Source organism: Balaenoptera physalus (assembly GCF_965194825.1).
Source record: "Balaenoptera physalus genome assembly, chromosome: 13".
Taxonomy (NCBI): Eukaryota; Metazoa; Chordata; class Mammalia; order Artiodactyla; family Balaenopteridae; genus Balaenoptera; species Balaenoptera physalus.
The window spans coordinates 10,401,614-10,429,090 of NC_138892.1; the positions used below are offsets into that span (position 1 = coordinate 10,401,614).

The 27,477-nt window shown below is 52.2% G+C and overlaps 1 protein-coding gene across 2 annotated transcripts; it reads left to right on the plus strand.

Annotated features, from left to right (window-relative positions):
* Positions 1 to 111: 111 nt before the first annotated feature.
* BAIAP2L2 (BAR/IMD domain containing adaptor protein 2 like 2) lies at positions 112 to 27,257 on the plus strand. Of its 2 annotated transcripts, XM_082420045.1 has the most exons (14): positions 112 to 515; positions 1,625 to 1,700; positions 2,436 to 2,522; positions 3,008 to 3,069; positions 11,482 to 11,553; positions 11,778 to 11,894; positions 12,733 to 12,879; positions 22,223 to 22,375; positions 22,694 to 22,832; positions 23,000 to 23,222; positions 25,347 to 25,505; positions 25,843 to 26,050; positions 26,532 to 26,575; positions 26,776 to 27,257. In XM_082420045.1, the coding sequence occupies exons 1-14, from the start codon at positions 465 to 467 to the stop codon at positions 26,849 to 26,851; spliced, it is 1,614 nt and encodes a 537-aa protein (XP_082276171.1). In that variant the 5' UTR covers positions 112 to 464; the 3' UTR covers positions 26,852 to 27,257. The 2 variants fall into 2 exon arrangements, with proteins under 2 accessions (XP_082276171.1, XP_082276172.1); XM_082420046.1 differs by lacking the exons at positions 112 to 515; positions 1,625 to 1,700 and having other exon boundaries at positions 2,497 to 2,522; positions 11,783 to 11,894.
* Positions 27,258 to 27,477: the final 220 nt, after the last annotated feature.

Genomic DNA, 27,477 nt, shown 5'->3' on the forward strand with positions numbered 1-27,477 from the left:
GGTCCGGGGGTGGTCACTGCACAGCTCGAGCCCAATAGGGTGGGCACTGCCCAGTGTAGGCAGGTGGGAGGGCGGGGGTCCCCCAGAGCTAGGGGTCCCTGCTGGCCTGGGAGAGGCTCTTCCTTGAAGAGGAGGTGACCCGGGAGAGTGGCCATCCGCGCATGCCCACCAGTCCGCGGCTCAGAGGGGTAAATAATTGAAGGGCAGGTCACACGAACCCGCCCGCGTCACAGAATGCCTTCCCCGCCGGGTCTGGTTACGCCCCAGATCGCATTCTGACATCCCTGGCTGGTGAATAATTAAGCTGCCACCTCCTCCTTGGCCAGCCCTCCATCTCCGGGTCCCACTCTGCAGCCTCCTTCACAGCCCGCTGAGCAGTGGGCATTGGAGGGCACCGACCCCCAGTGCTCCCAGCCCTGCTAGCGCCACCAGCCTTCTACTCAGTGCCCGGGTGCACCCACTCCATGGCCCCCGAGATGGACCAGCTCTACAGATCCACCATGGCCATCTACAAGGTGAGTGTGTGCGTGGCCCAGGCCCCGGCTGCCGCCCCCTCTCCCAGGGCTCGAAGGTCGGCCAGCTCTGGAGGACAGAGAGTGAGCATAGCAGCAGCTTGTTCCGTGAAAGAAGGCCCAGAACCAGGCTGGGCTGAGCAGTGGGCATGGGGGTGGGGGTCCCTGGGGGCAGTTGGCCACTCCAGCCCCAACCTGAGGCTCCCAGAGCACGGGTTCATCCAGTGAGTGACAGGACTGCTGAGACGGACTCCCAAACACTGGATGAAGCAGGACAGGGCCCAGGGTGGCCTTAGCTGGGAGCAGGGGGCCCGCCCTAAGAGCCACCTGGCTGCCCCAGGGTAGGGGAGTCTCTCTTTGTCTCTTTCTCTCTGTGTCTCCCTGTCTCTGTCTCTCTGTCTCTCTCTGGTTTCTGAGCCCCTCACTCAAACTTCCTACTCGACTCCAGGGGGGTTGCTGCAGTCTCCATAGACATTTATTGAGCACCTCCTGTGTGCAGGACCCTTGCAACATGTAAACCTCACAACACCCTATCTTTGGGGTAGAAAATAATCACCCCATTTGATAGATAAGAAAACTGAGACCAGAGAGGCTAAACAGCTAGTTCAAAGTCACCAAGGGAAGAAGAGGGGCTGCTGAGATTTGAATCAAGACCCAAGTCTAGGTCCTCTACCCAGGGTGCTCTCCAGCTGGCCATGGCCTGCGGCGGCCCAAGGGACCCGGCCCCAGTCTTGCTCCCCAGGGGCTCTTCTTTGAGCAGGGCAAGGTCTGCCCTTGCCCCTGGGGCGGCTGAACTCAAGGCAGCGTTGAGCCACGCCCAGCTGGGCGCTGTGACAGACCACAGGCTTCAGCCAGTGGGAGGAAAACCTTCCAGGCGCAAGTTCCCGCTGGGCAGGTGGTGATCTGGAGCCGGCCAAGGGGACCCCGGCCTGGATCCTGGCCTCTGAGTTCCTTGCAGCCGAGAGCCAGAATTCTGGGTGACTCCAGGTTTCTAGGTGGGCTCCCCCGAGTCAGGCTTCTCACTGGGGTTGGGGGTGCCCTGATCCTGAGGCCCATCATTCCGTCTTCCTCTCCCCATCTCCACCCTCCCTCCCACCACCCTTGGACTCCAGAGCATTATGGAGCAGTTCAACCCCGCCCTGGAGAACCTGGTGTACCTGGGGAACAACTACCTCCGGGCCTTCCACGGTGAGTGCCAGGCCCTGCAGTCTCTCAAAACCCCAACTACACACACTTCTCTATGTCACCCTGATGCTGCCACTGAGCCCACTGCCACACCCAGGCCACCTCTGCACCCCCAGCCTGGCACCCTGACCAGCCCCCCTTCCAGCCACCTACAGCCAGACCTCGCCACTCGCTCAGTGCCTGTGCAAACAGCTCCCATCTCCCCCATTTCCCAGCACCTGCCGCACCCCCAGAGCTAATCAGCAGAGGGTTGTGGGCCACCTGCCGGATGGACAAGCCAGGGACACGCCCAGAGCTGAGTGTCACCCAATCCCTCCCTGTCCTTTAGGATTTCAGAGTCCTCACAGCAGTGACCTGAGCCCATGCCATCCCCAGCCCCACTTCGTGCCTCACAACACACCCGCCCACGCCCTCCCGGGCACACACAGATGCCTGCACCCCGCCCCCTCCCAGAAAGACACAGGCCGAGGCCCTGCGCTGGGGGCAGCTGCCCTGCACCCTGCCCCACAGGTAGAGCCCATTCCCTGCTTTTTCACCCCCCCTCCTCCACCCCCCCTCCTCTGGCCAATGCCACCTCTCCACACACGCCGCCCAGGGCACCCCGTCCCTCTCACACCTACGCCAGAGCCCGAGGCATCCCCTCCACACTCTCTCCTGCCAGAAGGAGAGGCCTCCAGAAGTGGGGAGGGGCACATGGAGGAAGGGTCTGGGGCTGGACGCATCCCTCTCTCCACGCAGCTCTGTCTGAGGCGGCAGAAGTGTACTTCAACGCCATCCAGAAGATCGGGGAGCAGGCCCTGCAGAGTTCCACCTCGCAGATTCTGGGTGAGGCACACCTCTTCCCCTCCATCTCCCCCACTCATCTTCTTAGGCCTGGGAGACACTCCTCCTAGCCCCCCTCCCCCCTCCCCGGCCTCCTCCTGTGTTCCAGGCTCTGGGCCCCCCTCTGCCTGCCTCCCTGGTGCCTCCCCTCAGGCCCGGGACCGGCCTTGCCCCCCATTCTCAGGTCCCAGAGAGGGTTCCTTTTACAGTCTGGCCCTTCCAGGAAGTCCCCCCCAAAGACACAGGTCTTGCAGCCCAAGGCCCAGAGCCCAGACTCTTGTTCTGGAGCCAGGGCCCCTCCGCTCCCCTCCCTGTAGGACTTTGCCGGGGCTAGGACAGGTGCTGCCAGAGGCCCTGAGTCATATGGGGAATCCCTGGACTTTGGTCCCCAAATCCAGCCTTGGGCAGGCCCTTCTGGCAGCTTCTGGTGGGAAGAGGGTGGGCAGGGTAGGTCCCCGCACTGAAGCTGCTGCTCTCCGTGCCTCCAGGTGAGATCTTGGTGCAGATGTCCGACACCCAGCGGCACTTGAACTCTGACCTGGAGGTGGTGGTGAGTCCCAGACCCCACAGCCTGGAGGGGTCACTTGGGAGAGTGGGCTGCGTTCTATGGGGGACGAGGGCCTCCACACCCTTCCTCAGAGAGGACTTTGGTGACATGACAACAGCGGCTGCCCTTTTGGGCACCTGCCAGGGCCCGGCTCTGCTGGGCACATTTACCTGCACATCTTGTTCAAGCTCCAGCAATCTGGGAGGCAGGTGCCATTTCTATCTCTATTTGACAGAGGAGGAAATTGAGTCTCAGGGATCTAGCCACTCGCCCAAGATTCCAGAGTGAGTGGAGGAACCAGGAAGCGAAAGGACTGTCACCCACGTGCATCAGGCCCTGCCCCTACCTGCCTCCCCAGGGAGCAGCCAGTGATCTGACCTTACACACCTAGGAGAAAACCCTTCCACGGCCCTGCCACCTGCAGAACTAAACCCAGCCCCTCGCTAAGGGGTTCCAGGTCCTGCTGAGCCAGCAGCCTCCCTGGCACCCCCAGTCACAGCCCAGCCAGGCGGAAGAGCTGCCCTCTGCAGACACGACTGGCGTCCCCACCGTGGGCTGCTGTCACGCTGTTCTCTCAGCCTAGGACCCACCCACCCCCACCTCTGCTGGCCAGCACAGTCACCCCCTCCTCCAGGAAGCCTCCCCTGACTCCTGGGCAAGTTCAGTCTCTCCTCCCTCTGGACTTCAACAGATGCTTCTATCCATTCTTAGCAAGTAGTGGTGAAGAAAACCAGCTCTGCAGCCAGAGCACCTGGGTTCAAAGCCCAGCTCCACCAGTTACTGGCTTTGTGACCTTGGACAAGCTACTTAACCTCTATGCCTCAGTGTATCTGTCTGTGAAATGGAGATAATCATAATAACTGCCTTGTAGGATTCTTGTGAGCATTAATTGTATTAATAAGTATAAACTATTGACCTTGGCACCTGTAGCCTTCTATGTACCTTAGCTATGATCATTAGAAGCAGAATTTACCCCCATCTCTATCCCTGCCAAGACTGGAAGCTGTGCCAGGGCTGGGACGTGGTCTTCTCTGTAACTCCAGGGCCTGGGACAGGGACCTGGCACCAAGCAGGGCTTCACTGACTGGGAAGGAAAGAATAAGCTTTGAAAAGGGAGTGGGGCTGGGCCAGAGGGAGAGGAGAAGAGAGGGCCTTCCAGAGGTTGCCGTGGGCTGAGCGTGTGCAGAGTGTGGCATCGGGCAGAAGCGAGCTGGGGATGCGAGGCAGGCAGACAGGGAAAGGTGGGCGGGGCCGGGTGTGAGGAACCTTGGAAAGTTTGGAAGGAAATTTCAACTAATCGTGGAAGTGCACGGTTCTCAAACGTGTGTGTGGGAAACCACTGGAGGTCTGGATACTCTTTGGGGACACCATATAATGCTCATCAGTTTGGTAACCATGTTGAAATGGGGAACAAATTCACCAGCAGAAAACGTGCATCCGCTACACTTGATAAAACCAGGGCCCTGGGTCCCTCTCCCAGGCACTTTGAGGCTTAGCGCTAAGCCCGTGCCACCTCCTGGGGCCTGGGCGGGGAGTTACGGAGCACGGGTCACGCTGGCAGCCTGCAACTTCCCGTCCTTGTGTTTGAGGGCTCTCCATGTCACCTGTGGCACACCTGGGCTGGACGCGGACGAGTGTCACCCAGGCCTGCTCTGTAAGGAGAGCTGCCCTCTTTGGGTACCAGTGTCTTGGCTGTGACAACAGGGCAGGGCCCTTGGCCAGAGCCATACTGGGCCGAACACACCAGAGGCCACCTCCCCCTTGGGCTCATTCATTCGACAACTATTTACTGCCCTGTGCCAGGTACTGCTATGGGCACTGGGGATACAGCAGACAAAACCCCCTGCTCTCCCCAAGGGGGAACCAGACAAAACCCAGGACAAGTAAGTGAGTACAGATGTGATGGGTTAGATGCAAAATAAGCTATGGAGAAAAATAGACCAGGGAAGGGGGGTAGAAAGTATTGGAGGGATGCAATTTTTAACAGATGCTCAAGATGAACAGCACTAGAAAGGTGACATTGAGAAGAGGCCTGATGGAGGTGGGGAGTGAGTGGGAGACACCTGCAGGAAGAGTGTTCTGGGCAGAGGGATCAGCACATGGGAAGGCTTGAGGAGGCCCATGTGGCCGGAGTGGGGGCAGCGAAGGCCGGCGTGGAGATGACCAGCCGCTAAAGGGGCCTGGCCTTGTGGGCATTGTCGGAACTGCAGCCATGCCTCTGAGTGTATTGAGCAAAGGAATGACAGGATCTGACTCAAGCTTTCAAAACCAAATCTTTGGTTTTCAAAAACCAAACCTTTTTTATTGTAAACTAAAATACAGGCATAGAAAGTGTCACTGAACAAATTCGAGCTTAATGAATCATTATAAGGCAAACCACCTTTGAAACTCCCACCCGGGTCAGGAACTTTGCCAGCCTTTCCTGGAGCCCTTCTACATGCCCCCATCAAATCACAGACCCCCTCTTCCTCCAAAAGTGACCACTGGTCCGACACTGCCTTGTGTTTCTTCGTAATTGATCACCCAATTGTATGTCCCTGGATGCTAGAATTTGTCTTGCTCTCTCTTTTTTTAAATATGTCTTTGAGTCTCTTTTAATCTACTGGTTCCCTCTCCATCCCTTTCTTTTCCTTACCATTTATCTGTTGAAGGGCCTGGGACCTCTTGACTTGGTTTTCCAAACACTCCTCATGCAGCTCAGCTTGTTCCTCTGTCCTCTGGACCCAGAAGCTTGATCAGACTCAGGTTCCATCCATTTGGCAAGACTAGAGTGGGTGCTGGCTTCTTCCATCAGGAGGCATGTGGCTCCCGCCACCTTGTGACAATAACAGCAATGGAGGTTGTGTGTCCACATCCACTCATACGTGGGAGTTACAAGATGCTGCTATTCTGCTGCTCTTTCACTTATGAACTGCAATATTTCTCTAAAGAGACGTTTCTTCTTATGTGCTATTTTTTACCCAGTGGCACGCTTCTTATGGGAAAGACAGGATGAAGGCTTATTCCCGCCTTGTCTGCTTTCAAGATCATGAATTTGCTCCCTGTCATCCTCTGAAGGTGACCGGTTAGCTTTATTTTTTTACTAGTACCATCATTATAATATTTTTTAGTATCTAGTCACTATCATAGATCTAAACGTATTTGTTGTGTTTTACTCCTTTGCAATCATTATTTCACTGAAGTTGAAAATGTCCCCTCTTTGACCAGCAGAAGCCTCTTCAGTCTGGCACACGAGTCCTTTGGCATAACTCTCATGGTTCGGACAGCCTCCTTGCTATCCAGCCTGACAAGATGTTCTGCCCTCATCTGGTACTTTGCTGCTCTACACATAGAATCAGCCATCTCTCCATGAAGCCCTGTGTTTATTTTTTGCTTTTAGTGGAAAATGGTATTTCAAGACCATAATCTGGGCACTAGGGGTGTCCATTGGGTTGATTGTTGCTCCTAGGCTTTTTCAGTGGCCAGTGCTATACAGACATACATACATACATATGTGCATATAATAGATATGCTACATATGCCTAGATACATAGATAGATGCCTAGATACATACATAGATACATAGATACATACATACATCTGTACAAACATATATATACACATACATACGTGACAATATATATAGTTAAAGATAGAACACTTCATAAATTCATACTGATACTTCCAATTCAGATTCAGCACTAGATTTTTACTTAACCTCTTCCCTATTCCATCAGTATCTCTTTTGTTCCACATCAAGAATCCTGATTCTTGGGAATTCCCTGGTGGTCCAATGATTAGGACTCCACGCTTTCACTGCCAAGGGTGCAGGTTCAATCCCTGGTCAGGGAACTAAGATCCTGCAAGCCGTGCGGCGCAGCCCAAAAAAAAAAAAGTCCTGATTCTTAAGGATACAGAGAATGAAAGAATAAGAATATCCCATAGTTACCGTTTGCTTTATCTCATGTTACATATACACTACAGTCTCTGAATAATGATAGTAATTCTACCACCACCAATATGATTTCTGAAAACTGTTAAAATCTGTTTTACATTTGCTCTCCCCAGCCTCTCCCCACTTTCAAAATACAGGCGTGCTTTGGAGATATCGTGGGTTCTGTTCCAGACCACCGCAAAAAAGCAAATATCACAATAAAGAGAGTCACACAAATTTTTTGGTTTCCCTGTGTATATAAGTTATGTCTACACTATACTGTAGTCTATTAAGTGTACAATAACATTATGTCAAAAAAAAAAAACAATGTTCATACCTTAATTTAAAAGTACTTTATTGCCAAAAAATGCTGACCATCATATAAGCCTTCAGCAAGTCGTAATTTTTTGCAATAGTAACATCAAAGATCACTGATCACAGATCACCATAACAGATTATGACAATAATAAAAAAGTCTGAGCTACTGAGAGAATTACTAAAATGTGACACAGACACAAAGTAAGCAAATGCTGTTGGAAAAATGGCACCGATAGACTTGCTCGATGTAAAGTTGCCACAAATCTTCAATGTGTGAAAAACTCAGTATCTGCAGCTGCGCTTTGTCTACACTGTCAGGACCCAGAGCTGCTGCACCTTGCTTGCTCCCCTTTCACCCTCACTGATCTTTGTTTACAAGTAACTACATATTTAATGTTCATCTCAAACCCCATGTCCATGTCTTGCTCGTCATTTTGGCCTTGTTCTGATTGTCCCCACAGGAAGGGCTCATGTGAACAATGTTCTCTGAGTTCTGACACCAAGATAACAGCTTGTTCTCCTTATACTTGAAAGTCAGATTTGCTGGATATAAAATCCTTGGCTCACATTTCATTCCTTCCTCCCTTCCTTCCTTCCTTCCTTCTTTCTCTTTCTTTCTTTTTCTTTCATCTTGAATGTTGCTGTTGAAAAGTCTGATAATCTATTTCTTCCATTGTAAATCACTTGCTTTTTTTTGCCTTAGATGCCCAATTTTTTTCTTTTTCTTAAATCTAGTAACTTTTCCAGACTATGCCTTGATATTGATCAGTCTGGGACAATATTCTTAGTTATGTGGTGTACTCTTTCAATATGTAGTTTGAAATCTTTCTTTTTTTTTTAATTTCAGGAAACTTGTCTTGAATTACAATTTTTAGACTTTTTTTTTGTTCTCTTTCTCTGCGTTTCTTCTTCAGGGACCCTTATTATCTGCGTGTTAGACCTTCATAGCCTATCTTCAATATTTGTCTCTTCCTCTTGGCTGAATGGAGCCCATATTGTCGTATGGATGAGACTGGAGTTTGGGGGAGGATCTGGGCTGGGACATACATCTGGGAGGCCTCAGCCAGTGGACTGCATGAGCTCACCAAGGGAGTGGTGTAGATAGAGAAGGGAAGAGGCCCACGGCTGAGCCCCGGGGCAACTCAACCTTCAGGGACCAGGGAGATGAGGGGGACTGAGCAAAGGACAGAGAAGAGGCAGCCGGGGCGTGTGAGGAAAACAAGGAGAGGGTGGTGGGCTGGAAGCTGAGGGAGGAACTTGTCTCAGGAGGAGCGAGTGGCCAACTGTGTCCAATGATGATGAAGGGGCAAGTTGGGTGAGTCCTGAGAATTGATCATGGGGCTTAGCGAGGTGCCATCTCGGTGATTTTGAGAACAACACTCTTGCTGGCGTGGTGGGGCAGGAGCCTGATGGAGGGTGTTCAAGAGCAAATAGGAAGAAAGGAGCTGGGGGCAGCCCACAGAGACAATCCTTTCAAAGGGATTTTCCTGTATCAAAAGCAAAAGGATTTCTCGAGTTACTGGAATAACTCGATACATAGAACTTACCGTGCATGTTCTCAGCAGTGGGTCTGCTCTCAGCTTCTGTACTGAGGGGCTCACAGGACCCCGCTAATGGAGCGTGTCCCAGGGGGAGGGGAGCAGGGCACGGCAGCCTCTGTTCCGACTTGCTGGGAACTCCTCAGCCTGCCCTGGGTTTGGTGACTTCCTTGTTTCAGAAGCCACTGGCTAATTATAGGCAGTCCTGTGGTTCCCCCACAGCAAGAGTTCAAAGTTCTCTTCAAGTATCAACATCTTATTAGATCCATTTCTTCAGGAGCTTGACAACGACTTTCCGTTAACCCACTGATGCCTGGGCCCCATCTGATTGGGGCATCCTGGGTCTGTGTCCTCTGTGCTGTTGGCGATCACAGACAAGCCCTGGTAATGAGAAGAATTACAATCCACCTGTCCCGCTCTAATGCATGTTTCCGTGGCGTGACTTAGTCCCTAGGTGACTAGAAGCAGCAGGAGCCGTATCCTATGACGTGGAAGGTGGCTTGTTCATAAGTGATGTTTCCTAGGCAAGGGGAGGGGAAAATTAGGAATTAGGAAGAAGGGTAAAGCCCCCAACTTGTCTGCTGCACTGACAGCAATAGCCCTTCAGGCTGTATTTTAAGAACATTTTAAAAGAGCTCCTGCACCCAGGCCTCCCTGGGAAGGACAAGCACTCCCAGCCTCCCGGGTCTCTCAGCTGGGGGCGGGTGTCGCAGCCTCCCATTTCCACCATCACGACAGCCCCACCTCCTCCTGCATCACCTCAGCATGCCAGCTCTGCAGTAATTCAGGTGTTGCCAGTGTGTCCATTCTATTGGTTTTGTGCATTTTTAATATTTTCCATGGCCTTGGGCGTGGTTCAAGTTCATCTCTCCAGGTTCCATTCACCGTCTCTATTAGTGTTCTGGTTGCCAAGTTGCCTGGGTTTTGAGCATCAGCCCCAACCCTGCATCTTCCGTAAGCCCTGTTGTTTATATTGGGCGATTTGGCAGGATGTGGCAGTTTGCAGGAACAAATGTCTTGTGTTAGAGCAGAACCTTGAACTGGGAGGTCCCGCAGGTATAGGTCAGGAAGGCTCACTTCCTTACTGCCTGGATCCGGCAGAAAAGGGCCCCCATGGGGCAGAAATAGGGACTCAGAGAGGCTTGTAACACTGATCCCGTGCACCCCCCCCCAAAAACACACACTGGCAGTCACACTCAGGGGTTTAAGGCCCGGCTAGTCCTGAGGGGGCCACACCCAAGCTCCCTTATAGACCAGCAGTTAGCAAGGTTTCAGAAACAACTGTGGAAGAAAAACTGAGAACTTTTATAATTTACTGGTCTTTCCTGATGACCAGCATTCCTTTTCCTGAGGGACAGAGCTCCCACAGCACAGCTTGGGGACCCCTGTGGCAGGAGGCAGGATCCACCCAGGGTTCTTTTTTTTTTTGTTTCTAAAGTCTTTATTGAATTTGTTGCAATATTGCTTCTGTTTTATGTTTTGGTTTTTTGGCCGCGAGGCATGTGAGATCTTAGCTCCCCGACCAGGGATCGAAACCTGCACGCCCTGCATTGGAAGGCGAAGTCTTAACGACTGGACTGCCAGGGAAGTCCCCCACCCAGGGTTCTTGAGCAGGGACTCCGGAGGGGAAAGGCCAGGCAGACAGAGAAGGCTGAGCAGAGTTGGAAGTGTCCCCAGAAGCGGCAGCAGGATGGGAGATGTTCCTCTTTGCAAAGAGTACAGATGGAAGGATTTAGGTCTGATGTCCTAACAACACGGAGTGACCCAGGGAGCACTGATGGGGGACACAGGGGAACGTGCCAGCTGACCACCGAGGCCCACAGAATCAAGCTCATTGGGTTCTAGGGCTGGACCTTAGGGACCATCTGGGCAAAACTTTCCCATTACAGATGGGGAAACTGAGGCCCAGGGAGGGGCAGCAGCTCATCCAAAGTTACAGGGCAAATTGGAGGCAGAACCAAAACTGCTAGAACGAAGCTTTTCTGAGCCTGAGCCCAATAGCCGTCCTGGTCCTCCTGGTCACCCAGGTGGTCAGCAACCTCCTTCTCACCTGTCCCAGGAACCTGCCACCCCAGTGAAGCCCTCAACAGTTGTGAGCTCTTTCGCTGGGCCAGGCCCAGCCCACGTTGCCGGGGACACAGAGATGGGACAGACCTGGTTCATGCTGCCCATACAAACGGGCTATGACCAGGGGCCCGGCAAGAAATTCCATCTTATGGCTGGAGGAGCGAACAATGAACAAACAAGTTGTACACATGCCAGAAACAAAATGAGAGAGTGATGAATTCTGCCTGAGGAGTCAGGAGGGCCTCCCAGCAGAGGGGGCAGTGAAGCTGGTATTTGAAGATTGGTAGGAAATTCCAGGCATAATCAAGGCACAGACTGAGACTAAGAACTGGAAGATGTCGACACATTTATGGAGGATGTGTTTCAAGCCAGGGACTGCACTAAATGTTTTGTATGTTTAACCATTTAATCCTCCCTCCAGATAGGTGCTCTTGTTTTACCCACTTCTCTGATGATTGGCGAGGTGCCTGGTGTGTTAGGAATGCAGTGGGCAATGTATTGGAGTGAGCAGTGCAAGGAACGCTGGGGCCTGGGGATGATAGGGCCGCCCTGATCACCCCCACCCTGCACTCCACACAGGTGCAGACATTCCATGGAGACCTGCTGCAGCACATGGAGAAGAACACCAAGCTGGACATGCAGTTCATCAAAGTGAGTCTGGCCACGCATCCTGGCCCCCCAGCCCATCACCAGCAGGACCGTCTCTCCCCTTTTGAGGGATGGGCACACTGAGGCCAGCGCTGGGCATTGACTGGCCCCAGGTTATACATGTTCCCAGCTGAGCCCCCTGCCCCTGTCCAGTACTCTGGCCCATAAGCCAGGTGCCTTGAGCTCTTTGACACAGGGGTCTCCCTCCTCTCTCCACCCCATCCAAGGACAGCCGCCAGCACTACGAGATGGAGTACCGCCACCGAGCCGCCAACCTGGAGAAGTGCATGTCCCAGCTGTGGCGTATGGAGCGCAAGAGGGACAAGAATGCGCGGGAGATGAAGGTGCAGGGGCTGGGGACAACACCGGGCTCCGAGGGGACCCCCAACACCCGTTGGAGCTCTCCCACCCAGCACCGGCCCAACTCCAGGAGCGTGTCTTGCCCCACCCGGTGTGGCAAGCGTAGCTGGAGAGGTCAGCCAGGCCCTGGCGTGTGGGCATCACTGTCTCAGGGACACCCTCAGCGCCGCTCCTTGTCCTGTCACTGCCTGGCCCTCCCCACATTCCCCTGGCCTCCTTGCCTTCTACTTCATTGAGAAAACCTGAGGCCCTCAGTTACGCTGCTCCTGATCAAGGTAGCAAAGGCAGAATCCACCAGCAGCCCCGCCACACTCCCCCTCCCTCCTGCCCCCTGGCTAAGGCCAGCCCCTCCTCCCGAGCTCAGGGCCCCATCCGTGGCCTCTGTCTCCAAGACCTCTATCTCCTTTCCTGCCTCCTCTTCTGGCTCCTTTAATAAGCTCATATCTCTCCTCTTTGGAATCTTCGCTCCCAAGTAGGGGGTTACTAATCAATTAATTTGCATTTTCATTAAACCAACTCTCTCAGGCCTCACTTCTGTGCTTGGCCCTGTGCCTGGCACTGGGGACAGAAGGATGGCTCAGACACCAGTCCTACCTGGGAGAAGTGCCCGGGCCAGAGGGCAGGCAGAACCCAGGCTCATGAGGATGAGGATACACATGGGAGGGCAGGCCCGGAAGCGAGGCAGGCTGGGTGCTCAGGGGAGGCTTCCAGGAGGAGGTGGCTGGTTCAGGAAGGAGAGAGAGGCTTCAGACAGCTGGCACTCGCGGGAGTGGGATGAGGGACACACCCCCTGCCTCCAGCCAGAATCCCCTTTTCCCCCAGGAGAGCGTGAACCGGCTGCACGCGCAGATGCAGGCCTTCGTGTCTGAGAGTCAGCGGGCAGCTGAACTGGAAGAGAAGCGGCGCTACCGCTTCCTGGCTGAGAAGCACCTGCTGCTTTCCAACACCTTCCTGCAGTTTTTTGGCCGGGTGAGCTGGGGCTGGGGGACAGCTAAATGAAGCCTTCTGGGGGCTGTGCTCTCTGTGAGCTGGCTGTGCATGAGAATTCCCCTCCCTTCCTCCCCATTCCCTTCTTTCCTTCCACCCTGTAGATACTTATTTTACTTATTTACTCTCTCCATCTATTTCTTTATTCGTATCATCACATATTCATTCATTTATAGTCATGATTTTTTAAAATTCTCACATTCACTAACTAATTCCTGCATTTATTCATTCATGTATGGACCATTTATTTTTTTCATTCCTGTTTACATACACTCACTATTCACAAAATCATTAACTCATAGGTTTATTCAATTACTGTCTATTAATTTTATCATCGTATTGAAATCTTCTATGGTCTTGCTTTGCTGATCTGCCAGACCATTGTATTTCTAGTGGATTTTGCTTTCTGCATTTAGCTGCCATGTTGTTTAGTGCTGTGGGGTTTATGACTTGACTATTATACCTTCTCTGTAAATATTGTCATTTATGTATATAATATATCTCATAATCCAGTCTGATACTTTTAATTCCACTTTGACATTAATATTGCCCTTCCTACTTTCTCTTTTCTTATCTTTAAGTGTTTTATATTACAAAGATATAGCTCAGTTTTGACTTTTGACCAGTCTGACAGTCTACGTCTTCCAATAGGAGAATTCAGTTCATTCCCGTTTAACCTAACAACTGATATACCTGCTCTATTCTTTCTGGATAACTTGAGTTAACTGTATTTACTTTGTCGTTTCCTCTTTTTCTCCCATTCTTGTTCTCGTCAGTTTGATAAAATATACATTCCTCTGTTGCCAGCAAAAGCAAGTTTATTCAGGAATAGTCAGAGGAACTGCAATTCACGTTATGTGAAGTATGGCAGACTACACGCAAATCCAGAGAACAAGGACTGACAGCTTGCTTTTATGGGGAAAAGAGAGGAGTTGGGAGGGGCTGTAATAACCAAAGAGTCCATTGGAGGAAGCTGGGAGTCCAAAGTATGGAGGTTTCTCATTGGTTGGGCTGCTACAGTCTGATTGGCTGGGCTGTCACAGGGGTGGGGGTTGGGGGAGAAGTTTTCTGCTGCTGCTGGATAACAAAGTAGGCAACAACTTCCTGTGGGAGATGTAGGCTTGCTTCTCTTCCTGCTTGGAATAATTGAGGCTACATAGCAGGGTATGTGAGCTCCCCCTACAGGCCTGCCCCTACCCCAATTTTAGCTGAGATTCATTTAATTTATTTAATTCCACATCCCTCTCCCCTTTATTATTTTGGAAAGCCTATTCTTTTCATCTCTGCTCATGATGACCTCACTCTGTGACCCTCATAATCATATATATTTGTCTATTATGTTTTTCAAAAAATAATGCCCCCCACACACACTGACACTACTTGGTCCTTTGCTGCCCTCACCCCATAAGAGGAGACCTTGAGAAGGATTTTCCTGCCCTCCCTGGTGCTCTAAGATGAGGCTTGTAAAGTCTTTACTCCTCTTCTCATCCTCCCAAACCACCACCTCTTGGTTTTGCCAAGAAACTCCAGGACTTTTAGTTCCAGACCCTCACTAGTCATTTCTTTGCAGCATGGCCCTTCTATTTCAAGAATCTGTACTTAGATTACATGTATTACCATTGCCAGTGCACCACCATCGTCTACTAACATTTCACCACACATAGGATCACATACAATGCTTACCACTGTTTTCAATCCTTTTCACCTCCCACTGTCCTGAGGTTTCTGTTTTGATTAATTGGCATGGCTGGAGAACTTGCATGAGTATTTTCTGCATATACACTGTCGGAATCCTTGCATCTCTGCAAATGTCTCACTTTTACCCTGCTGATGAGGGCCTATTGGCTGGTTGAAGGAGCTGCAGCCTTTTTTTTCTCATGGTCCAAGATGATTTGCCCCTGTTTTCTAGTGCTCGGTGTTGTAGATGCTAAGTCAGGTGCTGGTCTGTCTCCTTTCCCTTTTAAGTAACAGGCTCTTTCTCTATGGATGCTTGGAGATTTTCTTTGTGTCCTTGCGACTCGGGAACTTGTCCAGGTACCACCTAGATGAGTGCCTGTCGGTGGCCCTTCAGCCTGCAGGCTCAAGTCTTTCTTCAGGTCTGGGGAGCTATGTCCTCTTCTGTTTCTTTAATTATTATCTCTCTGCCATCATTACCTTTTCTCTTTCTGGAACTCCAATCATTTGAGCCTCCACATCTGTGACCATCTTCTCCCCCACTATGTCTATTTCATTTCTTCTTGCTCAGTATTTTGAGATATTTCTCCTCCTTGATCTGCAGGCGACTGATTGATTCTGTTCTCAACAGGACTGTCCTCTCTCTCTCTCTCTTTTTTTTTTTTTTAACATCTTTATTGGAGTATAATTGCTTTACAATGGTGTGTTAGTTTCTGCTTTATAACAAAGTGAATCAGCTATACATATACATATATCCCCATATCTCCTCCCTCTTGCATCTCCCTCCCACCCACCCTATCCCACCCCGGACTGTCCTCTCTTTAGTTCATCTGTTCAATTTTAAATCTTAACATCATGCTTTGTCTGGGTAAGAAGGTCTTTGTTTTGCAGTAAGTACCCTTATCAAGTCCTTGTTAAGCTTGTCACTCCCTCCTCTCAGCTGCCGGGGTGGTTTGCTGTGTTCTCCTCGCTGACCACTGGGTCCTCTTAGGTGCCTTGTTTCTTTCCTTTGCCTCCTCATGGTCCTGTTCCCACTCTGGGTTGAGTTGAACTGCAAGGGCTCAGGCAGTGGTGCTGGCAAATGTGGGGGGAACAGGAGAATGGAGCAATCTCTACCCAGTGGGACCCCACTCTGCCCCAGGTCTTCCTTTTGCAAGCATCAGCTGTTACTCAGCCTCAGGGAGAGGGATAAGCCTCTCATGTGGAGAGCCACAGCAGACAGGACTGCTAGGGAAGGTTGTGCAGGTTGTATACTGCACAAGGAAGCCTGGCTGAGAGTAGAGCTATGCTCTGCTCTCCAAGCTGAACATACTGGTGTAGACTGTGTTTGCCTGAAGAAAGGAGCATCATTACCTTTGCCATCCTCTAAAGAAGCCATCCACTAAAGAAGATGTGATATATATACACACACACACACACACACACACACACACACACACACACACACACACACACAATGGAATATTACTCAGCCATAAAAAATGAAATAATGCCATTTGCAGCGACATGGATGGACCTAGAGATTATTATATTAAGTGAAGTAAGTCAAAGACAAATATCATATGTTCGTTTGTATCATTTTTTAGATTCCACATATATATGTCATATGATATATGATATGATATATGTCATCATATATGTGGAATCTAAAAAATGATACAAATGAACTTATTTACAAAACAGAAATAGACTCACAGACATAGAAACAAACTTATGGTTACCAAAGGCAATAGCAGAGGGTGGGGGGAGAGATAAATTAGGAGTTTGGGATTAACATACGCACACCACTATATATATAAAAAAGGTAAACAACAAGAACCTAATGTATAGCACAGGGAACTATACTCAATATCTTGTAATAACCTATAATGGAAAAGAATCTGAAAAAGAATGTATATATATATATGTGTGTGTGTGTGTGTGTGTCTGTGTGTGTGAATCACTTTGCTAACACAACATTGTAAATTAACTATACTTCAATTTTTAAAAATTTATCAAGAAAATTTTTTAAAAAAGAGGCCATTCTCTCACCAAATGTGTACCCACCAGGCTCTGTCCATCCAGACAGAACATCTGTTTCTAAATTACAAAGAAGTACCTTATGGGCTAGCAGCTGCCCAAGCCTATGGATGCCTGGAACTCAGGAAAGCCAGCAGCCCCTCTCAGACCACACTCAGGAGGGACACTTGATGTTGCCCTATCCAAGTGTCTCTGTGACTGCACTGCTCAGGCCCCTGAGCCCTGTTGCCTGGCCTCTCACTTGCAGATCCTCAGGTCCCTGCCAGCCCACTGGTGGTCAAAGTTCTGTCCTGCCTTCTTTGAAAGTCCAACAGGGGCCAAAGCCTCCCAATCACCCTTCTTGCATGTGGACTTGCCCACCTCCCTGGCCTGGCCCAGCTGTTGACCCCTCTGGGGAGAGGGATGATGGAATCTGAAGGAGGGGAGGGGCCAGGGCTGTTGGGAAACCATCCTTCCATCATTCCCTAAAAATCCTTGCATTTTTCCAATGTCATTTGTTTATTCATTCATTTATTCAACACATAGTCTTTGAGCCCAGATGACATATCAGGTTCTGGTTCTATTTGGTACCTGAGAGAGACCCACCCAGCCAGCCAGCCTCTCTTTCCTGATGCCACAAACATGGGCTCCTCTGCCCCTCCCCCAGCCTCATTGCTCTTTCCATTACTTTCTATTTCTTTGTAGTCTTGTTTAGTTTCTATATCCATTTCTTTGTATTCTTGTTCAGTTTCCCAAATACTGTGCCCTGGCTGCAAATTCTGGCAAGTGATTTCATTTCTGAGTCTCATTTTCTTATCTGGAAAAGGAGGGAAATAATCGCCCTGCAGAAGGTTGGTGCGATGGTGGAGCCTGGCATATGCAGGAGCCCAGTGGGATTAGGTCCTCCTGCCCCTGCTCTCTCCCCTCCAAAGATGAAAACAAAGGCTCCCATTCAGGAGACCCGAGTGCTTGCTGTCAGCTGCCCCCACCAGCCAGCAGCCGACTCCCGCCTCCCCGCCTCGGGGTCCTTACCTTGCCAGGTCCTCCCTGAGTCTCTGTTTCTGATCCCAGGGACCCTCTGGTGCTGAGCAGAGGTGGGAGACGTGGCTGGATCCAGTGACTAATCCCATCCCCGGCTGACATTCTCCCACTCTCACCACCGCACCCAGTCCCGGGCTCAGGGCTCGGCCTTCTCCCACCCTACCCCACCCCCACTGAGTGATCCTTCAGGGAGGAGCTGCTTCTTCTTCCTTTAAACAGTTATGTTGAGATATAATTCACACACCATGAAATTCACCCATTTAAAGTGTGCAGTTCAATGGTGTAGTATAGGAACTTCCATGGTGGTCCGATGGGTAAGACTCCATTCTCCCAATGCAGGGGGCCCGCGTTCAATTCCTGGTCGGGGAACTAGATCCCACATGCATGCTGCAACTAAAAGATCCCACATGCTGCAACTAAGACCCGGCACAGCCAAAATAAATAAATATTTTTTAAAAAGCGGTGTAGTATATTCACAGAGTTGTGCATCCATTGCCTCAAGTCTAGAACATTTCATTACTGCTAAAAAAAAAAAAAAAAATCAGTACTCCTTAGCGGTCATTCCTTGATCCTCCCATTCCCCCTGGCCCTAAGCCACCACTAATCTACTTTCTGTCTCTATAGATTTGCCCCTTCTGGCAATTTCATATGAAAGGAATCATACAATATGTGGTCCTTTGTGACTGGTTTCGTTCACTGAACATCATGTTGTTCAAGTTCATCAGTGTTGGAGCATGTATCCATACACCATTCCTTTTTATTGCCAAATAGGATTCCATCATCGGGATATGCCACATTTACTTACCCATTCATCGATTGATGGACATCTGGCTTGTTTCTACTGTTTGGCTATTATGAACGGTGCTGCTATGGATATCCATGTAAAAGTTTTTCCGTGGACGTGTGTTTTCATTTCTCATGAGTATATAGGAGTGGAATTGCTGGATTATATGGTAACTCTATGTTTAACTGTTTGAGGAACTTCCACACTCTTTCACCATTTTACATTCCCACTACCAGTTTATGAGGTTTCCAATTTCTCCACATCCTTGCCAATACTTGTGACTGTCTGTCCTTTTGATTATAGCCATCCTAGTGAGTGTGGAGTGGTATCTCATTATGGTTTTGATTTGCATTTCCCTGATGGCTGACGATGCTGAGTATCTTTTCCTGTACTCACTGGCCATGTGTACATCTTCTTTGGAAGGAAACTCCTTTCTGCCTGTGTCTTGAACAGTTAACCTCCAACATTAAGAGGAGAGCTGACCCCTCCATTGGCTGCCTCCTGCTGAGTGATCGCCCCCTCAGGAGGGAGCTGTGGATTGAATGAACCAGACTTCCCCTAGGTACAGGGGAATAGGTAGCATGTTGTCTGACCCAGCTGGGCTTTAGGACATACAAGATCTAACTCCTAAGACAGTGAAGCATAAATATTTACCTGTTAAGTATATCTATACGCAGAATGCACAAGATTTAAAGAACTCTTAAGTGCCTGAGCACAGTAAGGTGTCTTTCTCATCTGTCTCCAATAATCGGTCCTTGCTTAGTCCAAGTCTAGTCAATAACACGCCTTTCTACCTCACCGTCAGCTTCTCTGGGTTTATTGCAGTTGTGTAAGTACATCTCTAGGATAAATGCCTAGAAATGGGATTGGTGAGTCCAGGAATATAAGCATTGGCTGTACCAATTTACACTTCCACCAGCAGTGGCGGAGATTCCCTGTTTCCTTGACAACAGTATGCGAGCAAACTTTTTGATTTTTGGTAATCAAAAAGATAAAAATGGTATCTCAGTGTAGTTCTACACTTGTTATGCTTGTCTTATAAGTGAGATTGACATCTTTTCATGTTTCAGAGCCATTTGATTTTCTTTACTGTGACAGGTCAGTATCTTTTCCTCCATTTTTCTTATGAATTTGTAGGAGCCCTTTATATGTTACTGAAATTAGCCCTTTCATAGTGATGAGTTGCAAATTATTTTCCCAGTTTGTCCTTTATCATTTGATTTTGCTTATTGTGAGTTTTGCCATGGTAAAAAAATTATTTTTATTTAGTCAAATTTATCAGTCTTTTATAGTTTAGGGGGTTTGTATCATACTTAGAATGGCTTTTCTTTCTTTTAATATTTTTCTTACATGATTAATTTAATTTTTTAATTTTAATTTTATTTTTGGCTGCGTTGGGTCTTCATTGCTGCACGCAGGCTTTCTCTAGTTGCGGCGAGCGGAGGCTACTCTTCGTTGCGGTGCGCGGGCTTCTCATTGCAGTTGCTTCTCTTGTTGCGGAGCATGGGCTCTAGGCGCACGGGCTTCAATAGTTACGGCACGCAGGCTCAGTAGTTGTGGCTCACGGGCTCTAGAGCGCAGGCTCAGTAGTTGTGGTGCACAGGCTTAGTTGCTCCACGGCATGTGGGATCTTCCCGGACCAGGGATCAAACCCGTGTCCCCTGCATTGGCAGGCGGATTCTTAACCACTGCGCCACCAGGGAAGTCCCAGAATGGCTTTTCCACTCTGTAAATATTTTTAACATTCTCCCATGGTCTCCTCTATGTTTCTTCCCAACCACTGGCTAAACTGCCTAAAGGCAGGGCTGAGGGGAGCCAGTGAAGTTGAGTGCCGCCCAGGCCAGGACTCGGTGCTGAGGCCATTACTCCGAGGACCCCCTAGCACCCTGGCAGGCACTTTCAAATTGGACAAAAACCCTTTTTTAAATACGATAAGCAAAACTTAATGGTCTCACTTTGCTTACTGCCTCTGAAACAAGCGCACAAAGGCCTTTGGAGTTTTGTCTTTGTGCTGTTTTGCTAATTAACTATGCAAGGCAACAGAGGGGGCGGCCACCTAGCCACTAACTGGACTAGTTGCTCCTGTGACTTGAGGCGCTGAGCCTTTCTGTTTTGCTGCCTGAGATCAAATTTTCAGCAGCTGGGCCAGACTGAAGCGAAAAATCTTGGAAATGTAGTCACAGGAAGCTTCCTCAAGACAGACGAGTACAGGCCACTCCATTGCTTACTGGATGAGAGACCTCGAGCCAGTCATTAACTGCTCTGACCCTCAGCATCTTCTTCTATAAAATGGAGATAATAATGGCACCTACCTCGCAGGGCTACTGGCAGAATCGAATAGGATAATGGAGGTAAAGTCTTTAACACTGGGCCTGGCACAGAGTAAATGCTCAGCAAAGGGAAGCTTTTATTATTCCTAAGGTGACAATCCTGAACTTGGCCTTGAGGGAGCGAGTATTGGAGTAGAAAATGGAGAGACACTGGTAACTGGAGAGCAGAGTGCTTTGATTGTACCAGGGATGACCTGAGTGACAACACAGAGAGGTCAATGCCACTGAAAAGTTTTATTACACATCACACTTCCCAAGAGAAAGGGTCGTGACACACTACGCAGGGCCACATGGGAGTAGTACTGGGGGTTGGTCAAGAGGCAGAAGGAGCCAGGGGAAAGCATGGCCCAGAACCTTTGTTATGGTTTCCATGGGAAGGGATGGGCAAAGAAGGGTAAGCAAGTTTAAGTAAGTTTAGGATTGGATGGTTTGAATAATTTCAGTGGGCTCTGGGCTATAGGGGTTATTCTAATTGTCTGGTACCTGGCTTGGGTGATTTAGGGCAGGGGAAACTTTGGTTTGGTGTGTGAATTAGAAGGAGGTGATCGGGGATATGGGTTTTGGGTTGGTTGGTTTGCATATGAAAGGTGTGCTCCAAGCAAACTGTTTACTATCTCGAGGAATTATCTAGCCCTGTGAGGTGCAGTCTTTTCAGATTAACAAGGCCCCACGATGTCAAAGCATCATAAAATACAGAAAATTAAAAACATGATTGATACACACAGCAGGTCTAACATTTAAAACCTTCCCACCCTAAGTTGTTACGGACTATGTTGGCAGTGGCTGAGTTTCCTGTCCTTGAAGGTATTCAGGCAGAGTTAGATGCCCATGTATTGGGGATACTAGAAAAGGGATGCTTACGTAGACTAAAGGAAAAACTATTTGGAAGGCGTCTTTTAGAAAACTACTCAAACTGGCTTAAACAGAAAAGGTGTTCATTATTTTAGTCACTGGGAAGTTCAAGGGTTTCAAGTACAGTTGGATCCAGGAGCACACAGGATGTCATCAGAAATTTGCCACTGTCTGTTGCTTAGTTGAATTGTCCTGTGCCGGCTTCACTCTATCCATTTAGCAAACCCCGTGAGGTGAGAGAATATATTTTTCCAGATTATTCCAGGGTAAGTTCTGGGACTGGGTTCTTTGGTAACAGTTTTTGGGTAGGTGCACATACCTGACTCCGTCTCTGTAGCCAAGCCTGGACTGCAGCCCTGCCCCTGCATCAGACAGTGGGAGAGCCGCCATCAAAGCACAAGACTGAGAGACGGGTCAGGGGAAACTCCTCCAGGAAAAGTGAGGGGCCTCTGACAAAAGACCGGGAGGGCTGGCCAGCGGGTGAACCCAAAGTGACCACAGCGATCTTTGGTTCCTTCCAGCTGGAAAGTCCGGTCATCCTCAGCTTGCAGGGCCCGAGTTCCCGGGTCTAGGGTGCCACTTTTGAGTCCCCGGGATTCTGGGGTCTGCTTGGATCTCGCTGACCCCCGTGTCCCAACCCGGCCAGGCCCGCGGGATGCTCCAGAACCGCGTGCTGCTGTGGAAGGAGCAGTCGGAGGCCAGCCGCAATCCGTCGCGTGCCCACTCCCCGGGCCTGCTGGGCCCCGTGCTGGGGCCGCCCTACCCCTCGGGCCGCCTGACGCCCACCCGCCTGGACATGGTGAGGCCCTGGGCGCCCCCGCCGCCGCCATTCGCGCCCCCGCCGCCGTTCGCGCCCCCACCGCCCCCGGCACCCTCCGCGGGGCCCTGGGGCCTGAGGCCCTCCGCCTGGAGCCTCCTCCCCCCGAGGGTCCCGTTCTACGAAGCGCCCCTCGGCCGGCCCTTCCGCCCCGGCGCGACCTCGGCACCCCCGTGGCTGCTCGGCCGCAGGCCAGAGAACCCCTACGCCGACGCCTGGGACTGGGGGTGGGGGCTGGACTAGGGCGCCGCGGCCCCGCCCCTCCCCGCCCCACCCTCCCCTGCCCGTCTCCCCTCGCAGCCCCAGAGGCCTCTGGGAGAGTTCGGCTCCCCACGCAGCCGGCACGGCTCCGGCTCCCACGGCCCGGAGCCCATTGAGGCGAGATCCGCGTCCCAGCTGGAGCCAGACCGCCGGTCCCTGCCTCGGACGCCGTCCGCCTGTGAGTACCCCCGGCCCCCGGAGCGCAGAGGGAGGGCCAGGTACCCAGGTTGGGGACCCGGGGCCGGGAAGAGGAACCGAGATTGCGCTGCAGCAGGAGGGATCGAGGGTAGACGCCAGGGAGAACTTCCCACCCACGTGCCGCGGCGCTCTCCTGCCCCTCGGCAGCCTCGCTCTACAGCAGCAGCACCGAGCGCTCGCGCTCCAACTCTTTCGGCGAGCGCCCGGGCTGCAGGGGCGGCGGCGGCGCCCGGCGAGTTCGCGCCCTGGTCTCCCACTCGGAGGGCGCCAACCACACGCTGCTGCGTTTCTCGGCCGGAGACGTTGTGGAGGTGCTGGTGCCGGAGGCCCAGAACGGCTGGCTCTATGGCAAGCTGGAGGGCTCATCCACGTGAGTAGGAGCCTCGGGGCGCAGGGTGGGTTGGAAGGAGGACCGGAAAGCCTGGGCTTCAGCTGCGACTGAGTCTTCCAGGTTGGAGGCTGTCCCTGGGCCTTCGAACAACCCATCCCCCATCCCCTCCTCGTCCCACCCCAGTTTCCTCATCCATTCAACGAGGGTAGGAAGAGTCTCTTTATCAAGTTCAGGGTGGTGGCCCTTGAGAGGGTGGTAGAGGATGGGGAATGGGAAGGTTCTCTCACAAGGGGGAACAATACAGAAACCCTACTGCTTGAGCACCTGCTGTGCGCTTTACACTGAGAGAGGGGGCAGCTTGCCTTCTACCCTGAGAGAGTCCGCCAGAGTTTCCTCTGACGGAGGGAAAGGACAGGGAGCGGGGCCAGGCGCAGGGGCGGTGCTGGGACCTTGCAAGCTGAGTGTGCTCACCTCCTTGCAGTCAGGCGCAGTGGAAATCCTTGAAGAACATAAACTGGGGCTGCTTTTGACACCGTGAGTAGAAGGGGGAGGCGAGGGAGTACACTGCAGTCGCGGTAAGCCTGGAGGAAAGCAGGGATCACTCTTTCTACCAGAGAAAAAGGGGAAGGTGGGAGCTTGCTGGAGCCGGGCAATGCCCACCGCAGGGCTTTATGGGCAAGAGACTGTGTGGTACCCACGCCCACTCAGGCTAAGGAGAGAGGAATGAATGAGGACAAGAAGAGGGGATGAATGAATGGAGCGTCGACAGGGGAGTCAGCAGGTGCGTGTGAGGGTGCTTGCCAGGATGGTCATGTGATTAGTAGATGGACAGGTGGAGGATGGGTGAGGGCGTAATGGTGTGAGCACATGGGTAGATGGAAGGGGGCATGGGAGGATGCACGGATGTGGGGTGCGTGTATAGACTAATGGGTGATTGGAGAGGTGTGTGAGTGGGTTGATAGAGAGGCGGGCAGGTGGGCAAGTGCTGATGGATGGGTTAGTGGATTGGTGGTCCTTGGGTGGTTGCCCACATGGATCATGGATGGGTGATGCACGGATGGGATGACGTGTAGATAGATGGGTGGATGGCAGGCGACTGCATGGATCAGGAATGGAAAGATGAGCCGGTGGGTAGAGACGCGACTAAGAACACGAGTAGTGGGAAAAACACCTGCTTTGCAGACCCACGTCAGAGGGCAGCAGGGTGCTGCCCTGAAAGTCCCCAAAACAGGTGTGTAGCAAACCTCCTGGGGACCTGATTATAAAACCACCTAGATCTGAGCTCTCAAACCGCGTTCCTGGGACATCGTTATTCTTTCTGTGACTCAGGTTAGGGAAAACAATGGCAAGTTTCATCAGTAGGCACTTTATGGTGAAAACAGAAGTAAAACGTTCTGAAATGGTTTTATTCTGTCAGTTTGACTTGAAATAGCTTCCAGTTACCTATAAGTGAGAATGTTATTGATCGGGTTTGGGGATCTAAGGTGGCTGTTTGGGGACCACTTTCCCAGATGTTCTGCAAGAATCTGATGGGTTCCGTGGAGTCTGAAAAGGCTAAGGAACATGGATCATAGTGCCTCTCCCTCAACCCTGGCTGCTCTGAAGATGCAGTAATGAGCCTCCAGCCAGACAAAGACTCCAAGAGCAGGGTGCCTGGGGTCACCGGGACCAGGGGGCCTAGGGTGGGGGGTTGGTAGCCAGGCACCCCCGCCTCTGGTTCCCCTTCCTCTGGGCCCCTACAGCTGCCTTTGGTTCCCCCCACCGGTCCCCTTTGCCTCACCCTTGTAATCATCTGTTTGCGGGTCTGTCTCCCCCCCAAGGCTGGCTGGGAGCCCCTGGGGAACAGGGACTGCATCTGGCTCTCCGTGGGCCCTCGTGTGGTGGGTACTCAGCAAGTAGGGAATGAAGCTGGTCACCACATGTCCTTGGATACAATGCTTTCCTTCTTGGATCTCCAGTTCCTCCTCTCTAAGGCGCCCCAGCCCCTGGTGGGACATGAGGCTGGATGGGTGGCTTTGAATGTCGGGAAAGACCTCCTTCAAAGGATGAAATGAGTTACTCCTAGAGCCAGGCCTGGCACACAGCAGTGCCCAGTAATCGTCTGCTCCTCTTAGAAATGGTATTTTGACCACCATTGTCGGGCCTTTTGCTTCCACCCCACAGGAGCGGCTGGTTCCCCGAGGCCTATGTGAAGCCTTTGGAGGAGCTGCCCATGAATCCCGTGAACCCCTTGAACCCCGTGACCTCCGTGAATCCCACGAACCCCTTGAACCCAGTGACGTCCGTGAACCCCATGAGCCCTATGAATGAGCTGCCTTCCAGGTACCGCTGTGGTCAGAGATGGGGCAGGGGCGGGGACTCCAGTGGGGGGGTGGCCCCACCCACCAGGAAGGGCATCTCTGAGCTGCAGTCCTGAGTTAGCCCAACCTCCTTCAGTTCCTGGAGAAAGGGCACCCCCATCTCTCTACATGTGAAGGTCATTGTGTCCATCCCTCTGCCTCCTCTCAGGACTGCCTTCAAGCCAACAGTCCCCTTTCACCCAGGGGCAAGGGAGGAGGATGTAGGATGCTCAGGAGCCCAGCAGATGGGGTGGGGGGTGGGGGTTGCAGCAGGGCCTGACCCCTGACCCCCTTCCCGTCCCTCCTTTCTCTGGGCTCAGGTCCTACCCACTCCGGGGCAGCCACAGCCTTGATGACCTCCTGGACCGGCCAGGCAACTCCGCAGCTTCCTCAGACTACTGGGATGGCCAGTCCCGCTCCCGAACCCCAAGCCGGGTCCCGAGCCGCACCCCCAGCCCCGCACCTACACCCTTGCCTGGCAGCCGCCGAAGTAGCATGGGCAGCATGGGGGCGGCCAGTGACATCAAGGTGAGCCCCCTCTCCCAGTCTGCCCTCAACCCTGGGGTGGTCCAGTGGGCAGGAAGACTGGAGACCAGGTAACCTTCCCTGCCCTGCCATTGGCTGTCTGGCAGGGGACCCTCTCACTCCAGCCTCAGTCTGCCCATCTGTGCAGGGAGGGGTGGGATGGGCTTCTGAGTCTGGGGTGGAGGGTGGGGGGAGTGCATTCCTCTAGTGGATGGGAGCCCCGGGCTCCTGCTGGGAGCACTGGAAAAGGCCTCCCCTGGGGGCGGTGTTAGCCCTGGGAGATGGCACTCTGGCCCAGAGGCTCCTCAAGTCTGAAACCCACAGCATTTTGGGTTTCGGAACGCTGGACCTCATTTCCCAGAAGCCTGGCGCTGCAGGGGCCTCTGGTCCAGTCCTCTGCCCCGCTGGATTGGGGGGTGGAAGGGGCGGGGGCTCGCTTGCTCCTTCCCCCCCAAACCTGGCCCTCCCTCCCCGCTCACTGCAGAAACTCATGTCCTGGGAGCAGCAACCCCCAGAGCTCTTCCCTCGGTGAGTCCTTGGGTGAGGGTCAGAGGGGGCTGGGCTCAGCAGAGGGCTGTGGAGGGGAGACAAAGGTGGGCGTGAGTGGAGGTGACCCGACAGGGACAGGAGGTGGGGGGGACACCTGGCTCAGATGCCCAGCTGCCTTCCCTGGATCCACAGCCAGCTGGGGACCTGGGCCCCTCTCACCCCCTCCTCTCCCCCAACAGGGGCACAAACCCCTTTGCCACCGTAAAGCTGCGTCCCACCGTCACCAATGACCGCTCAGCGCCCCTCATCCGCTGAGGTGCCTTCCTCCACCAGGGGTCTGAGGTCGTCCCCCCGACACCTGCCCAGGGGCTGCCCAGAGCTGGCGGCAGCAGAAGCAGCAGCAGTGGATCCAAGGAGCCGGGGCCCTGGTACCGGGGGCAGCTGCCCTTCCCCAGACCACCCCCCAGCCTGAGCAGTTCCAAAGGCACTGGCCTGGGGTCTGGGGACTTCAAAATAAAGCAGCCGGAAGTGGGGGACAGAACCATTTCTTCCCCTCCAGGGGCCCCGGACTCTCCCTGGGGGCCTGCCTCATGCCCCCCAGCCTCTTTCCCCCTTCTCTGTCCCAGTGGGGAGGAGCCCCTTGCACACCCCCTCCCCTGCCCCACACACCTCCCCTGTTTAACTTTTGTAAACGGTGAGAAATAAAGCAAGTGAGACACGGCAGCGGGACTGGTGGAGTCTGACTTGGGGGACAGGGTGGGACGGGGTGGGGATGGAGACCTCCCACTGGAGAAGGGAGTCCAGAAGGTCCTAAATGTCACCGGCAGTTCCCTGGGAGGCCTCACTCACTCCCAGCCCCTCACATCCCTCATTTTAGTTAAGTCTTTAGGTCTGGCCTAACTCCTGCAAGCTGTATCCCCCCATCTCTGGCCCAGGCTCAT